We start from the raw sequence: 18518 nt of genomic DNA, 5'->3' as shown, positions 1-18518 counted from the left end.
AGATGTGCATGCCTCCGATAACAAACATACCTTATACAGTATGTTGTTAAAACACGACTATTTTAGATAATGAAGTTTTGCCACTACTGTTCAAGCTATTGTGTCCTTACAAATGACTTTACAAGTGAAATGACAAATGAACTTGACCTGGAGGAAGTACAACTTGTGTCTGTGCAACCGCCTGAGAGTAAGTGGGTGTGAAGTCGGCCCCACCCTGGATATCAACGCATTGCTTTGTAAGAAAGGAATTTCATGTGGGAGACTAGAAGGGCGTGACAGAGGAACTGTATTGTTCAAGGCACTAGCAAAGTTGAGCTATGGGTGACTACATGAAAGCTGATCCAAGCTTTTCATGTAATACGAAGAGTAAGACTGCAGTAGTCGACTTTTTACAGTAGCAACCAACTGATTAAACTGATTATGTTGCATAAACAACTGCTGTAGAATAGAGTAAAAGGAGATATGACATGATAACAGCAAGTGTCTCGATAAAAAACATGTTATGACCCTTTGACACACACCCATTTACTGTAGAGGCTGTAGCTACAAAAAAAACAGTTTAGGCATGAAGCTGATTTTGCAGCAAATCTTCTGTTTGCTGAAAATGAAACATCTTAGTTCAAAAAAGAAAAAAGTTACTCAACACATTGTGACTTGAAAAAAGCAACTGAAGTCAAAATTGACAGAGCAAACAGGACACACATTTAACATTTCTTTAAAATACTACTTTACCAATACAATCCCTTTCATTATTCTAATATCCGATGTGCTTGTTGATAACATTAGCTAAGCCTGCTTTTCAAAGAGGTCATCTTTGGTGGTTGATGAGATGCGTGGATATCGCTCTGTCCGACCATGAAAGAGCCGGCTGTTGTCTCCTCGTGCAGGCTTGTAATTGGACCTGTTGATTACTGGCTGGTTTATCGGAGATTTCAGGTGCCCTGAAGCTGCGCTAACTGACAAAACTAGGACAATTAATGAACTGGGAAACATTTACAAGAGACGGCACCATCTCAATACGCATGTGACCATAAACGCATACCCTGCGAGAAATATGAACAAGCGACAAGCCACATCTTAACACTTCTATTCCCATTCCCACAGTGTTTATGCATTAATATCAACACCTCTTAGGTGCTCATGACGGCCATATGTCAACAAATCCAAGCTATCCCTTTGAAACCTGAATTAACACCTTGCAGTATCTCTCACCACCCTATGCCATGTGTCACTTCAGTTCCACAGGAAGCCACAGAGGTGATTGCTTTTGGGTAAATGACATGAGTGATTCAAAATATTCAGGGTCTATCCTCAGTGACTGAAAATGTCAAAGCAAGCGCAGTTACAAATGCCAAAGTGTCACTTTATCTTTGTTTCTGAATTAAGTTAAAATCACTTGAGGCATGAAATGTTGTGATGCTGAAGAGTGACATTGGAAATTAATGCCGGCAGTTGGGAGATCAAGTGTCAAAGTAAATATAACAGTTCTTTTGCCTGAGCAGCAGTTATATAATGAGACCACATGCCAGTGGACTTGCTACATTTCACTCACAGATGTGATTTTACACTGTGAACTGACGCAATAGCATCAGATTAAAAGATGCCTTCTGAGGGTGGCTGAGAGAGAAAACACATGCAAATGGACAGAACACAAACAAATTAAGAAAACGTCTTCATCAATTTGACAAAACACGCGCAGTAGATACACACACAACACAAGCAATTACAGACAAACGTTGCAGGGGACACAAAAAAGTGATGAACCCAGCCAGGACGTTGTCATTGTTCAAGGCCTTGTGACTTTTGAGGTCAATGTTGTCTACTCGTGTTGGAAAATGAGCTGAGGTGTGGGATTGATTGCATGATTCAGATATTATTACAGATATCTACTGTTAACCTGAGCCAATTCAAATTTTGGCTCATGCTACTTGCAGCATGTTTGTCTATTTGGTCACGTTGTGTGTATTTGCAACACGTTTGTCTATTTGGTTGGGTTGTGAGTATTTGCAGGGCGCTTCTTCACTTGGTCACGTTGTGTGTATTTGCAACACGTTTGTCTATTTGGTTGGGTTGTGAGTATTTGCAGGGCGCTTCTTCACTTGGTCACGTTGTGTGTATTTGCAGTACATTTGTCTGTTTGGTCGCATTGTGTGCATTTGCAGCGAATGTGTTGTCAAATAAATGAAGATGTTTTCTATTTTGTCTATTTGCATCTGTTTTAAATTAGTTGTAGTGCGTTGAGCTCTCAGGGTCACTGTACCCTCCACATATAGTGTATGCAAAGAATTGTGGTATGTAGCAATTTCTAAAGCCTCCTGGGCGCCTGTTGCACTTTCCAGATAGTTACAGTAACACGAGAATGTTAGATAAAACACTGCATGACAAAAACAAAGGGCCATTATCACTCTTTGTTAAAAGACAAGGCTAAGTGCGTTTCCCCTCAGCCTGTCGCCAGAGTTGGAATAGTAGTTTACTGAATAAACATTATGCAATAGACAAGCTCCTGTGCCAGGGTACGTTGTTTCTTCATTCATAATGCATGGACCTCCTCCTCCATTATTGATTCATTCTGAAGCCAACCTCACCCTGGGGTAAAGCTCTCTTATTGTACAGAATCTAAGGCAGAATATCTGTGCAGCAGAACAGTTTGTAAGAGATTCAAAGGGAGACACAGAAAAAGAAAAAGCCACCAGTTTGGATAAATGCACTGCAGCAAACCCACTGAAATGTCTTCCGGGGGGGGGGGGGGGGGGGGACACTGAATGAAACCACATAAAACTATGCAATTATTAGCAAACACGGGAGGGAAACGAGTTGAATAGTGTGGATTTCCTCTTTAAAAAAAAAAAAAAAAATGGTTGGCAGACAACACACACCAATACTCCTTTCTTTTCTTTCTTCTCACCCGAGTAAACAAACCCAACTCACACAATATTTGCTCCACGAGCTTAAACAAACCAAACAAACTCCAAACAGGCTCGGCGAGACCACACCCTTAAAACAAGAGCTGTTCCCTCCTTCCATCCATTCAGCATGCTCTCACTTCCTCTCAGCACCAGAGGTTACAGTGTGCACGGATCAGAGAGGTGAGACGTGCATGCAGATGTTTTGATGGGTGGCAGGCACAAGCGAGCGATTAGCACTTGAGGGCAATAGACTGTCAGGCAGTTCCTGCTGTCAGCTGCGGCACAGGGTTCGGCTCAGCTTTAAGAAGCGACTTTATAGACTGACACACAGACTGGCAGAGGGGAAGAAGATGAAGGGGGAAGGGAGGAAGTCGTTGTGGATGCAATGGAAGACAGAGATAAGCCAGTTTCCTGAAGCTCATTACTGAGCGAAATACAGTGTGCATGCCTCTCTGCCTGCGTACGTGTGAGGGAGAGAAGCATCAAGCCCCTCTGGGGGCTCGAGCGCGGCTCCTGTACATGTCATCCTCACACCACGTTCCCTAGTTTTCATTTTCCGCCTCTCTTTTTGTTCTCCCGGGTCTCCGTTTTTCCTGAAGTGATCCCCGACAGGCTGATTGTGCTTCACCCGCAATCATGATTTTACTACAACCATCATGATGTCACTTCTCCTTGTCCCCTGCTTGTCTTTCGGTCTTACTTATCAGCTGGAGATGTCACGTCAGAGAAAGGGAGCTGCAGCCAGGCGATGAGGTTGTGAAGAAACGAGTGACGACGAATGAGGGAACAGACAGATGATGAGTTATTTCTCATCAGGGCACAGTTGTTCCTCTTTCCTTTTCTATAAAAACAAGACCTAGAATCACCAAGTTATCCTTGAGGGACTTTGAATATCGGTAGCAAATGTCACAACAGTCAATCCAATAGCGAGATATTTCACTCAAGAACCAAAGATTTCAACCTCATGGTGGCTCTAAAGGAAAAGTCACAATCATCGTCTGAAAGAAAAAATAGGTTGATTCAGTAGTCACACACATCTCAGGAACAGGATTCAAATAATGCAGAAAATGAGAATTTGCATCCAGTCTTGATACTTTCTCATTTTTATTTAGCTGTCTGTGTCAGTATGTGCACAGTGAGCAGACTGGAGACAATGCAGAGGGTTCTGTAAGGACAAATACACATGAATAAAACTGGCTTGTTCAGGCTGACCTACTGTCTATAGGTGCAGGACGCCTCTGCCATGAGACTGCTCCCTGCTTAGGTACAACTTTCACAGCTTCAGTGAGCCCAAGTAGCATCTCACTCACACACACACACACACACACACACACACACACACACACACACACACACACACACACACACACGATGGGTAATATAATTTTTCATAAGTAGTACTCTTCGCCCCCCTCCCCCTGCATGGTCTGCGTTAAGCCCCGTGAGATTAAAATAGTTCCATCTTACAGAGAGCAGTGTATGCTTCCCTATCCAAGACTTACCCACAGCGACTGGTGGGTTCCTGTTTGTGCATGTGTGCCTGCATCTGTTTGTGTGTGTCTACACAAAGTGGGAGATAAATTTAGACAGTCATTAGCATAAAACCCTTTTTTCCATGTCATTAAGTCACACCACCGCACACTCCCCCACCCCCACCCCATTCCTCCACCCGTGCAGCTTATGCGATGCTACAGCCCCGTTCTGCACTCCCCGTCTCATTTCATTTCCATCAGCTGTAGTCCACAATGACTCATGCAGATTCACGGCACTGCTGCCAGTGTGGAGGGAGGGAATCAAAGAACCCCAAGTTAAACTAAACTAGCAATCGCTGTCTGAATTCTAAGCAAAGTGGTTAAGGAGCATATATAGTATATTACACATTAAAAGCAGCTGATGATGAGTGTTTGCAAATGTTATAAAGGGTGTGGATGAAGTGAGGGAGAGCGAGGAAAAAAACTAAACAAGAAACAGAGCTTAGAAATTCTCTGCAAAACGTCGGAGAAGTGCAGAAGACTGCAGAAGCACCGACTATGGTGTAGACTGTTCATGAGGCAATCAATTCAGCTTTCAGTCGGGAACATGGAGAGAGGAGCGTAGAAAGGAAAGCCAGCTGGAGAATGCACATCATGCTGCCCCATCCTCTGCCATTCAGCTCCATCCCTAGCCGGAGGGAGATGAGAGCAGTGAAGGGTCTGCCAGTCTTCTCCCACATGCAGACAGACAGACACACACACACACACACACACACACGCTAGCAAACAAACATGTGCATGTACACACGCTACCTACAGCCAGACAAAGACACACGCAATGTCATGAGTACTTTAGTCCCGGCCAACAAATGTGGCACAGCTGGTCACGGCTCCTTGAGACAAACTGACTTTTGTGTGTCTGTGTGTGCCCAGTATAACTAGATCACGCTGACAGGATGGGAACAACGGTATTCTTGTTCTTTGCATGATGAGTTTGTAACACCATTTTGTGTTTACGTGGAGGCAGCAATACCTCTACTGCAATGCTAAAAAAGGCTGCAAATGTGGTTGTGTTGATGCTTGAAATCATGAGGAAAGTGCCACAGGGGGACAGAAGCAGCCCAAAGGAAGCATGCACTGATGCACAGACACACACACACACACACACACACAAGTGTTAAAGCCTGCAGCGTGGCACTCTCCCTCTCTGAGCTGATCCACAGATCCCAGTCAGGCTCTACGGTCAGGCCGGCTATTAATAGCCAACAATCAGCCATTCCCCACAAGGCAACTAGCAGCACTGGGCCAGAACCAAGCACACAATATGTATGTGTGTGTGTGTGTGTGTGTGTGAGTCCTTTCTTTAAAAAAAAAACACACGAACCAGACCCACGCAAAGATTATAGGGCTGCTTTTGGTCAGAAATGTTATCTGTGCTCTGAGCAGTCATCCTGGTTCAATGACAAAGCCTGATGATGAAGTAATGTTATCACAGCAGGATACAATTACACAGCGATGAGTGACTTTGGCTTATGTGCATACTGTATGTTACCATGTCAGTGCAAAAACAAACACAGAGCAGCAGAGAGAAGGGAGGGAGAGGAGAAAGAAGGAGAGTAATAGACAGAGAGAAAAAAAGTCTCGTGAGTATATTTAACCAATATTCTTCATAGTAAAGGTCATACTGTATGTGGGCGGTGCCAGTCAATGTCTGTGCACCTTTGAGTTCAGACATGTTCCTCTCTAGGCTCATTCTTTCTTTAATCTTCCTCTACTGTCCCTTGACATTTCTAAATGAGCTCTGTTGTGATGCATGCAGCCGTAGAATTTAAATATTTAAACATGCATTGATATTTATTGGCATCATTACGGAGAGAAACAGATAAGCAATGATCTGCAGTATGTCTGAATGAAAAACGCAGTATGCTCCACAAAATATTTTGTAGGGTATAAACCAATAAATTGATGAAATTGTTACTGACTGATGATGTCACCCAGTAGATACAGTCCTGTTGCCCATGGATGCATGTCTCTACCACAGCGCCATTACGCATTAAGATATAAGCAAGTGGCATTGTTTGACATCCACTTTTGATATGCACATAACTCTTTGCAAACAGCTGCCAGCGGTGAAGCCATCTGATTCATAATGTGACCCGCTTGCACAAAAAGACACAGGGAAACAAACTTTCAAAAGAGCTCTCGACAGGGAACCGACAGACGTCAGTAAAAATGAATGACAGTGTGCTCCCAAAGTCTGCGCAAGTGTAAAAGAGGGAAACGATCCATTTATCCAAAATCTTCTATCTAATCTATCTAATCTACAATATTCAACACATTTAGGCAGGTTTTACTGCTACATTTCTCCCGAAAGGCCTGCCCGGACATGCTGCACATGTCATGTTTGTTTCAAAAATACTGACCAGACCAGAAATGCACGATACTTCGTCAGTAGCCTTTTTTTTCTCCCTCCTCTAAAATGACTTTTGTGGATTTTAGGTTTCATGCTGGATGTGGCGTAAGAGGCAGATGCAGCTGAGAGGCAGTGAGTCACAGCGTTGTATCAAATTCTTGACCATGACCTGCTCGTCACCCGATTTCATTCACGCAGAGCTGCTGAGGCAAAACTCCTGTTACTCACGGGACTTTGCTGGTAATATCTGAGACAGCCTCGAACCAAACTTTAATCACCACCCTCATGTTGTTTGAACATGTGGCCACAGCTGTAGATCCTCTACATGGTATGAGGCTCAAAAGGAGGGTACGTTGCCATGCAAGATCCGTCTTGCTTGCAGAAAAACAGGCTTTGAAATGGCTCCAATAATGACACAGTGGAACTTGCTGTGATCAGCATACTGTATCTCTCCAACTATGAAACCAAAGGTGATCTTGTTGTATTCGAGTCATGTTTTTAGCAAATAGTACATACGTGTTTCTGTAATGACTAAGTGAAAAAGTTACTGGACTGTAACTCCGTACTTAAAAATGGAAATTGGTCGTCGCAGAACATTTTGTCCCCTTTCTGCTGGACTACCAGTCCTGTTGCTCAGTGGTCTAAACCCAGAGGCAAGAACACCCAGCAAAAACAAAAACCATCATTAATGAAGACTGAGCCTCCCAGAGAACTACTGCAGTACTTTCTAGTACAAAGAAAGAACAAAAAATACATGCAGCACAGTGCACTTTAGTGTTTCAGAAGCCCCAATCCTCAACAATACAACAATTTAAACTTAAAAGCCATAAGAGAAGGTCCTAAATCTGACTTACACTGCCAGTTAAAATATGCCCATCTAATTAAACCTACAACTCTTTAACAATAGTTTGGGAGTAAAGGGGAAGAGGCATTGAGTCTGGAGAAGGAACACACAATATTCCTAGCTTTGGCAACCACTAACTAGATGAAAAAAGAAAGCACTCAGTTGCTATGATACAGCAGCATATATGCAAAAGCCCTATGTGGTGTGCTGAGAGTGGGGAGACAACCTTTACACAACAGATCTTTACAAGTGACTTAGCACTCCGGAAAGAATCTGCAGTCAAGTACTCAAATGACCAGTTGTAAGTGTTGACATTGAGAGTGGAGCATTGAGGCTTTATAAAGACTGTGTAATTCACAATAAAAGTCCACTTAAAACTTCAAAACTTCACAATAATGTCCAAGTATCAGAACTGAACACAGCACAAAAGGCTGTTTTTTTTCTGTTAAGTTACAATAGACTGAAAATGCTCAGCAAATGTTACATAAGCATGTTAAGTAACTGACATTTTCTGGCTGAGTGAATGCTCTGCTATGGTACTGCTCAGATATGCCACTAAGGCCACACTCTCACTGGAAGATCTCTCATCTGAAGTCATGTCCCGTTTGATGGCCGTACATCCGGGAAGAGAAGTTGAATGACCTGGGGACGCATATGACCAGATGTTGTATGTTTGTGGGTACTTTGTGCTTGTTCCAAAATCACGCACGTTTTTTTTCTTTAATATCTCTTGCTATTTCACGCCTAACAAGAGTAAACGAGCGTAACAGTCAAACGAGTCATTATTTCATTGTCAATCCTACACGGTAATTTCCACATCAAAAATAGCAGCAGATGTCACTCAGTATGCACAGGTGAGGCGCGGGCAATGGAAACTGGAGCGATTTGGAGTGATGCAATCGACCATGTGTCGTGCAAATATAAATAAAACAGAATTCACTTTAGAAAAAAAGGATTGTGTTGCACCACAGAAGCAGGGGCCTGCATATGAGTTTATGTTTACTCCTGACTTGTGGCATCTCATAGTATTTCTGAGTAAACATCTGATCAATTAAAATCAGACCTTTTTCATTATGAATTGTCTCCGTGTTTGAAAGGTGCTTTTTAAGTAAACTTGCCTTAAATTTTGGTCTAAAGGTTTTTTTTAATCACCGTGATGACTCATGTAAGACATCAACCTGTGTGATGATATGGCCATTTGTGGCACAGGTGATCTGCTTCAAAGGAATCAATAGCAGAAGACCCCGAGGAGCAAACACTGTGAATCAATTCCGGATTTAGTGGCTGAACTTTTCAGATGATAGTAGTTAGTGAAGATCAATATTCAGATTGACTATTGATTATTTAAAAATAAGGTAACAGAGGGTTGGTGAATGTGTCAGAGTCTATCTGCTCCTATGAAGGCGAATTAGCTGAATGCCCTCACTGACTTATTTCAGTGGAGTTAGAAGTGACAGTGCAAAATCACACTGATAAATATTCATGTCCTTTCATTTATAGTGGATGCGTCCTGCTCATCCCGGCCAAGCACAGTGAATAAACCAGAAAGGAGCAGCTGTTGCACATAATATAATAGTTTTGTAGAGAAATTATTGACCTCAGCAACATGTTCACATAGATGCTAGTGACCTGGCCTGAAATTGAAAAAAAGAGCTAACAAAATGTATAAAATGCCTTGGAGACAGACCATCAACTATCAAAGTAAGACATGCTTTATGAACTGTGATGGCCCTATCAAACCCAAAGGCAAATCTTCAAAGCTGCCCTTGCTTATTAGCGTTCATCTAAAAATCTGCAACATCAAATATGTCTGGCTGCTTGGCCTGGACAGTCATTTGCAGCTGTTAAGATGATTCCCTCCGTCTCTGTGCTGTACCATGGAAACAAGCTGGTATTGCATGCCCAACAGTGGCAGTACTTTTTTAGCACAGAAACCCAATTCATCTTCAAAACACCCATCCATTACCAACAGAGCTCATGGGTTAGTAAGCTGAGTCATGTGGGCATCCACTTTCATGGCCACAGTCAGTACTTCAGAGTGAGGTGCAATGACAGATACCCAGATTTCCCTGCCTGTCTAGATGGTAGATCTAGTAAGACAGCCAGCCTGTGTGTTTTGCTCGATTACACGGGACAGGGCGCCACACAAGATACATCAACTACATTTATTCCCCATATCTCTGATAACATAACACAGGCCTTGTTTGCCATTTGATTAATGCTTTTAGTATAATGGCTTTTCAATACCATGACTGCAGGCAATAACCAACACCCACTATAGTCATCATAATGCTTTAACCCTAACAATACAGAAGCACGGCAAATATGATCTAACAGGCTCACTGAGGCAACATTAATAAACTAAAACTGGGTCAAACTCTGTAAAAAAAAAACAAAAAAAAACAGACAAACAAAAAGTCCAGAGGGTTTAAGGGGAAACACCACACACACAAAGTCATCTACATAATGAACCATCATCAGATCAACACAGATTATTTGTCGTCATCCTAAATAAAGTTTTGTACTATGCTATTCATGCTGGGTAAACACGTAGATTGACCCTCTGACTGTGATGCTGTCTGAGGGTCAATTCTTCTATTTCTCTGGATAACGTTTTAGACTCGCAAAAGACAACCCTCATAAAGTCTAGACCACTTTGATGAAGAACTGCCTATTTGTAACCATTACTGTGTTGTCAACCATCCAGTAATGTTTACAACATAGCCAAGTCTTTCCATATTCCCCAGGAGGAATCACACATGCTTGTGTTGTTGATTGTGCGCTACAATAATGGCAGCAGTCAGCAGCACTCCATTAGAGAGAGCCAAGGGGAAAGAAATCAATTGGAGGGAGAAGACTTCCCAAAGGGCGGCCAATTAAAGACAAAGGGGAGGTAGGGAAACTCTGACGAGACCCAAGGGCTTAAAAGTAAGACAAGTGGTGCCGCGCTCAGGGCTTTGGGGACCCAGGACCTTTAAGGAAGCCAACATGAGATTCCTCAGGCACAGCTACCCAAAACCCTGCCACACTTCAGAAAACCACTCAAAGAAGGAAACTGTTAACATTAGGGCTCAAGAGAAGAAAACTGTTATTATTTTTCAAGGATCCAGAGATTTTATGAATAAATTTGAGTGACGCGGGCGTCTGATTTTAACCCACCCATTCATTATACGACAGCATTAGACTTGTGTCACTGATAGCAGGGAACTGTCAGCGGATAAAAGGAGCGCTAGGAGTCAAACCCTCAGCACCGTGTGGGCTAACAGGCCTACAGTACAATAGCCTGGTGGAAAATGCGGCAGCAACAACAAAAGAAGGCTTGTTATCACGATAAAAGATGTGGCTGTCGACTGTAACAAACTGCAATCCAATATGTCACATAAACAGAAGACTGATTGTACAGCTGGGCAGCGAAGCCTTTTGTGACCACAGGACACACAGCAGCACCACCTCTGCACTGTGAGCTGGTACCTATGAGGCTGCATCATTGTATGCAACATTGTTGGCTCACTGAAATGACTGATGAGCTACACAGGCAATATGTTGACCGCATATTCCTCAATAGAGGCATTAGAAGCGTTAAAGTTCTGCTACTCTGAGATAAAAATAGCAAAGGTGGAAAAGCGACATTTTCTTTTGTTGTGTCATTTAAGTATGGGAGACAAGAGAGAACAATGTCATCTACCAGCAATCATTCCTCTGTAAGGAGAGCTAGAAATGGATTTGTCTAACATAGCAAATATAATCCTTATCCTTGAACTTAACCAAGTGAAGTCACCTTTCACTAGTGCATTTAACACAAAGAACAAGAGATGCAAAATGCAAACAAAACACTGAATGGGAACATATGAGTCACACAGTCACCACCTTTTTGCTTCAGACTGCATGAAACAAAATCGCAGAGACCTGTTGGTATTGTAAGGGCACAACCTCTCAGAAATCTATTAGGATGCAGGACAATGAGGAGACGAACAAACAAACACTGAAGTTGTGAAGGTTCATTGTGTATGTGAAGGAGCCAGTGGAGGAGCCCAGCTGCTGCATATTGAAACAGCTGCAGCTGCAGAATGACTTCACAGCTGATGATACAACCAAGCGAGTTACAAAAGCCCTTTCTCAGAGGAGACAATACTTTGAAGCTCAACAAAAGGAGGAGATGCCTTAAATTAGATGTTTCAGGTGGATAAACCAAGAAAAACTTGTACGTTTTCAAGCTAGTCTTTAAACCTTAGCTTTGGCGGGTTTAAATATCAAAGATTGTCACATGGACATTGGCTGATATTTTCCTTTTGATACTGCATATTGTGCTTTGTGGCGACATTAAGGAAAAAGAAAACTGGACCTGAAATCCAACCTTGTGGCACACCATAAATTATGTCAATGTGGAAAACGTACTGGTGTGACAGTGACATGCACCTTAGACACTGACAGCAAATGCTCTGCCCAAGAGACTGGACCCGGTTCAGCTGCACACTGCTCCTACTCTGCAAGGCAGCTCTGCTTAATAGTGTCAATGCTGCCTAATATCAAATGCTATGCTAAGGCTTGTAGTGACTGAGATACAGCTGGGAGATATGGTCTAAAGCAGCAGCTGGGGGCAGATAATATGCTGTAAAATGTCAAGGTTTTTCCTGATGAGCGCTGCAGGTCAACAAGACTAGGAGCAGTACTTCATACTGTATATGACCTCCACGCCACAAGGTTTATGTCTAGCAGCTGAAGACAGCTACAACTAAATCCGGGGCAGACACAGCTTGGGGTCAGGATGTAGAATTTTCAGCCTATAAAATACCTTTTCATTTCAGAACCCCTCCACTGGGGTGGATGAACATAGCATTTGTGTGGGCACACAAAAATGCAGTAGGGGGTCTTTTTTTTTTTTTTTTTTTAAGTAGTTCGAGTCTGTTACAGAGAGGAGACAAACCATGTGTGAGAGTGAAAAAGAAAAGTAAAGAAGAAGAGAGAGGCAGAAGCAGAGTGTCAGTTCAGATTTCACAGCTCCTATTATAGCTCTGACACTGGCTAGTGCAGAGGCCTGTCTCTCTCATGGGTTACTTTCCATCCTAACAACATACAGTGAGGTGCCACATTATAACAGCTTCATAAAAATCAGTGTCAGTGTCTGTGGTACACACAGATCATACTGTATCTGAGTGGCTATATTGATTTCTGTGGAGCTGACAGCAGCCCTGGCACAGTAGGGCTCCCAGTTGGCAGGAAGCTAACAAGCCACATTGTCACATGGGTGACACCTGTCCAACAAAGTAGTGCGGGCCATGATAGCCCATGATTGTGTGTCCTATTTGTGCAATGCTACTCTTGTGTACTCAACCAGTATTTATTCAAATTGAGGCAAACAACTAAGCAGAGCCAGAGGCATATGACTCCGAGAGTCGATACCAATATTTCAGTAAACCAATAAATGACGGTGTGAAGTGGGTGACTTCTCATTTCCTGAATAGCAACTGCTGACTACTCTGCTATGGCACTAAGGCAAAGGGCTTGGAAACTGTCACAACATGAAATAAGCTGTGGAAACTATTGTTATGCTTGACAGTTATGCAGTTAGCAGATGATCAGATTTAGCAATGTAGCTAAAAACTCAATTGTAACAATCTTAATACAGTAATGTCAGCAGCCTTATCTAAACACAAGTTTGATCTCACATAAGCTTGAGTTGTATGTCCTTTTTATAGAGTACTTTTAATACAGTTTTGGACAAACCAATGGTAAATTACATTATTATAATTATTAGATATCATAATAAGATATGATATGGCAAGATATCATATTTATCATAAAGGTTTATCATTATTATTATTATTGTTATTATTATTATTATTACAAATACAAAAAAAAGAGTGCAACTCATAGTTCCATTTAAAGGCTTGGTATAAACACACTTGAACTCTGTTCCAAGTTCAGAGAATTATTTGTTTTTATGATGCAGACCAGATCCTGTAAAACGCTTCTCACCATTGAACATTCCTGTCAGAGCGCTTGGGGGTAGAGATCAGAGACATAATGAAACATTCCAGTCTGCACATGCAGGTAGGATGGAGCTCCTGTTGGGCCTGAACTACAACTAGACAAGGAGTCACGTCTGGTAGGTGTATACATGATTTGCTGATAAAGAAGTCAAGTTCACATGAGCATGTAGTTCAGTTGCAAATGTTCAGCCCACGATTTTGTACACTGAAACTGTAAATGATGTAATGCACACCTGTGAATGGCTGTGAATGTGTGATTCCAAACATGAAATCTTTACACCATCTCAGCCTAGGACACAAACTTCCTCCCATACACAAATTTATAATCCCAGGTGTGTACAACAAGGCTTTTCTTATTGGAAAAATAGAGGAAGTGTTGAGCTTGTGGCTTGCATGTAAAAGTATTTGGCAGTAGGAGGAAATAGGCTGATCTGTATGTGACCCCATGCTGATAAGAAAAGAGTAAAAAGGTAAGAACAATTGTTTCTTCTGCTGATAACGCAGGAAAAATGCACAGGAAAGGTACACTGCCATAGAAAGAAAAAAGACAAAGTGCATTTTTTTTACTCTTGATTGTGCACTTTACTGGAGGGGGTTATTCAGATTGATGTTGTCAGTTGGCGAGGGACAAGACAGTGGTTTCCCCGATGCTTGCCTGGAATTCAAGTTTAATTCAAGATCACAACGTGCTTTCACAGAACAGACCATCACCTGATGTTCTTTCAACAAAGACAATATCCTTAACTATGTGCCAAACACAGTGGACTTGTTTGAATTATAACTCAGAGGGAAATCTCAGCCTCCACCGTGTAAAAACATTAAAATCACAATGTAGTTTTAGGGAAACCGCTGTGGTTAACAAGGGATATTTCTTTCCTAAGACAAACCACAGTGGCACTTCAGCAAAATATTGTATCAACAGTGAAGGCAATAGCGTAAAAGAGAAGAACTGATGTGTTCGTGGGGTGTACCTGAGCTCCAGAGAAGCCTGTGTAACAAACCCTGACTCACTTTTCCATGCTGGCATGACCGAAAGCTTCCTCACATAACCACAAGCCATCTGCAGCACATACGCTTCAGTCATTGCTATGGAAATGTACTTTGCATATATTTGTGCATTGGTGGGTGTGGTGCTTGAGAATCTGACTGTGTAAATGTTTACAAAACAAACATCTGTACACATGTTGTAATGAACTCCACTCCTGTAAACTATATAATATAACCCCAGTATAATCCTAGAGATGAGCCACACCTACAGTAGTTACCCAACTGACAGAGAAGGTGTGGTGCCCTCTCCCATTGCAGATGGACACTGATGTCAAGGAATATCTTATGTACTCGAATGAACACCACTGACCACATGTTTCGAGACTTTCTCTTGGGTTGATTTAGGTTTTTAAAAGTAAAACTCCACAAGCTGTGATTCCTACAGTTATGTACTTTGAAAATATAGGAATCGCCTGATAATAACGTATGATTTGCATTGCTTTCTCAACACTGGATGTACTGAGGTAGCTGTGAATTTAAGGATCGCTGAATAACCATATTAGAATGATACTAAACCCAAGATCTGATTTAATCCGAACTACATCAAACTTCAGGTTCCCAAGACTTTAAGAAACCATTTTACAGCTCGTTTTTCTTACATATAACTAGATTTTGCTGTCAATGAGAAAACAGTTACAACAGTAGCAGATTAATCATTTTACACTCTGCTGTATGGCCAACTTCAAGTGAATGTTGAGTGACATTTAACTAGTTAATCCTGATTAACCTGGTGATCCGATGGAAAGCTGATCGAAGAAGCTCTGAGGGTCCCCGGACCCCAGTTTGGTAACCACTGGATTAGGCTCTGGGCATCGAAAGCAGGAGACTAAAGGCATTAGCTGTAGAGCAGCTTGACAGGGTACAAGCTGATGGTGATGGCGAAACACCGACAGTGATTTTGTGCACCCGTTTTGAATAAATCCGCAATGTATACAAGCTAAGCTAACGTTTGGGAAGAACAGCGATGCGCATCATCAGCCTCCGCTAACGTTACATCCTCAAATGCTAGCTACGATACGAAAACTACGGTGAATGTGCGGTCTGAAGTACCCTTTCAACTCATCATTCATTATTACACCAGATATATTCAAAAACATACCTGGTCGAGGGGGAGATTGATAATTTCGCTGATTGGCTGCAACAGAGTGGATCCAGTGCATGATGCTGTCGTTTGGGTAGCCATGCTTGGTCGGGATCCGTAAATCCTTTCTCGCTCCTTCCTCCGGTTCACTTCACTCCCCTCGGCCGCTGCGATGATAAACACGCTACTACAGCTGCCGCTGCTGTTGCGACGGACTGGACGGTTGTAATCCACAGCACACATCAAACAAAGAGTATAAAGCCAGGGCGAGGTCTCTGCCGACCCCTTCCGCTTTCGCGTAACCCTCTTTGGGTATGCAAGACGTCGTATTTTTTTTTTTAGCTAGCAGCCGATTAAAGTGTCCCATAAATATCGCTATATGCGTTTATTTTTATTTGAGTTATCTTACATGGGAAATTTTAGGTGTTAGCGGCCTGGTCTACCGATTCGATATTTTTTTTTTTTCCGTTAAAAGGCGCCCCTGTTGTGAGCATGCGCGGTATGTCTGGTGGAGTCAAAATGTAATATTCTCACCGGTTTTTACACTAGAAGAGAATTGTGCCGTCCGACCAGCTAGCCTTTTATGTACCCACTGATTATTAATTTTTTTTTCATTTTTCTTTACTATGCCCATTTGTCCGCTACTCACGTCGGACACAATGGTTACTATTGTCGTAGAGTAGGACGTGAACTATCTTGACAACAGAGTACCTTTGGCAACAACAAAAAAGGGTGTTAGTGTGGGTGGGGAGATGGCGACCCAGCCCTCCGTAATGACCATCTATTTTGACCTATCATGTAGGGAAAGTGAAATCCACCACCCGGCCCTTTGTAAATGCAAGCGGTGGGGGTCTTGAATTACTGACGTAGCGCAAATTGAAACAAACAACGTTTCATATGAACCACCCCCCCCCCCTCCCCGCACACACACACACACACACACACACACACGTTATACACGTTCATAGCATTCCACACGTGAAGGAGAAAAAGTGTGACGTAAGCTGTGTGTGTGTGTGAAGGAGAGGATGGGGGGCATGCCAGTGATGGTTCTCCAATGTGAACAGCAAGGCCCGCATCTGCACTGGCTGTACTGTTTTTATTGTCTGCATAAAAAAATAAATCATCAGCTCTCTGCAAAGGTGTGTTACTCATCCATGAAGATTATACATTTAAGGGTATGATGCATATCTCATGTCCTGTCTTTTAAAGTCATGCATAGGACAAAATGTATTATTCAAATAGCTCAAATGGCAAATGAAGGTATGTTTGGTATAAATGTCATGTTAGGGCTATTCTTGCACATTTTATATCACTGCATGTTCTTGACTTAACTGTGTGTCAAATGTATATAAAGTTTCCAGTTTGGCTGTCCTTGTGAGATAAAAAAGAAGCAAAAGATAATATGGAGCAGGACGTTACCCTACCCTGTATGGAGTATTGGCTGCACTGCATCATGAAGTTACAATGAAAAGAATGCATCTAAAGGTCAAAGGTGAAAAAGAGTGAATCTGAACGACATGGAAAGGTGTACCCACACATTAAACAGAAAACAAACGTTTTTCAAAAGGTATAAGCGGTATGAAAAGGCAGGACAGAGTGAGCACTAAAGTGTGTTAAAAAATATTGAACTATTGTGATCAGTCAGATGGGCAATGGAAGTGTAACTTGCAGCAGCCGTCTTTTCTGTCTATTAGCACCACCTACTGGTTTTCCCAGAAGCCAGCATTCCATAGATAGCATTTTGTAAATAAATAAACTGTATTTCCTCACCTATGAAGCAAATATTTCCCTAAGACAGGGTTGAAAATTAAGTATATACACAGACATATTTTAAACCATATTAATAAATCATCAAATTATAAATGATCTAAGTTTAAAGTTTTGCGATGACACACATTTGTTTTCCATAAGCTCTACATCATTTTTCTGAAGTTTGTGATTACACTTTTTCATTCTTTCTTTTTTCTTTCTATTTTTTACTGAAGTGTATTTGTGTTTTGTTTGAAGCAAAGTTGTCATTTGCACCTAGTCATAGTAGCCAATAGAGGGCAGCACTTACTAACCAACAGCAGCTTATCTGACTTTCTAACTGACTGCAGTTTTTATTAATTCAACAAACAGGTCCTTGGGTGTTTTCAAACATGTAAGATGCCAGAATGGAAAGCTAAAAATATGTGGTCCATGAATCAAGATAGAAAGATTTCCATCACATGCTGTGCTGTCACCCAATTATTATTGGTATATGCTTTTCATCAGAGGGAGAATGACTTCATGAAGAGCCATGAATATAGATGGCTGGTACAAGAAGATCCTGACAGGAAATATGCTGACGCAAATGCACCAAAATTCAATGATGTTTCTTATTGAAAAAGGGACACAGATGATGCATAACCTTCACCTTATATAGAACAGAGCTGGCAGCAGGCTCTGCACACACTATAAAACTTCCCCTCTCTCTCTCAGGAATGTTATCACAGTTCACTAACTCTGACCTCTTCACTGCTTATTATAAAGAGCATCAATTCAGTTTTGGGGACACATAGTAAAAAAAAAAAAAAAAAAAAAGATATATAATATAATATATGACACATAGCCTCCCATGAATGCCAGCAGAGGCAGGGAGCAGTGGACAGGGAAGTATAAAGGGGGGGTGAACAATTAAGAACTGAGGCAGTGGAGCAATAAATGGTATAGACCTTCAGGTGTCCTGGTGGACAGGCTCCAGTTATTATGTCAGAGCTCTACAGACATCTGAGCAGGGG

The 18518-nt window shown here is 41.9% G+C and overlaps 1 protein-coding gene across 1 annotated transcript in view; it reads right to left on the bottom strand.

The window, feature by feature from the left end:
* The window catches only part of mboat2a (membrane bound O-acyltransferase domain containing 2a), a 39619-nt gene extending 23573 nt beyond the window's left edge, over positions 1-16046 (bottom strand). Inside the window, exon 1 of the mRNA XM_071498167.1 lies at positions 15772-16046. Within this exon, the coding sequence (XP_071354268.1) occupies positions 15772-15996 (225 nt within the window). The 5' untranslated portion in view covers positions 15997-16046. The remainder of the gene's footprint in view (positions 1-15771) is intronic.
* Positions 16047-18518: the final 2472 nt, after the last annotated feature.

Source organism: Trachinotus anak, unplaced genomic scaffold (assembly GCF_046630095.1).
Source record: "Trachinotus anak isolate AG129_WGS33_773 ecotype Australia unplaced genomic scaffold, CSIRO_AGI_Tana_v1 ptg000015l, whole genome shotgun sequence".
NCBI lineage: Eukaryota > Metazoa > Chordata > Actinopteri > Carangiformes > Carangidae > Trachinotus > Trachinotus anak.
The sequence above is the reverse complement of the archived record's forward strand: the minus strand, read 5'-3'. Positions and strand labels throughout refer to the sequence as shown.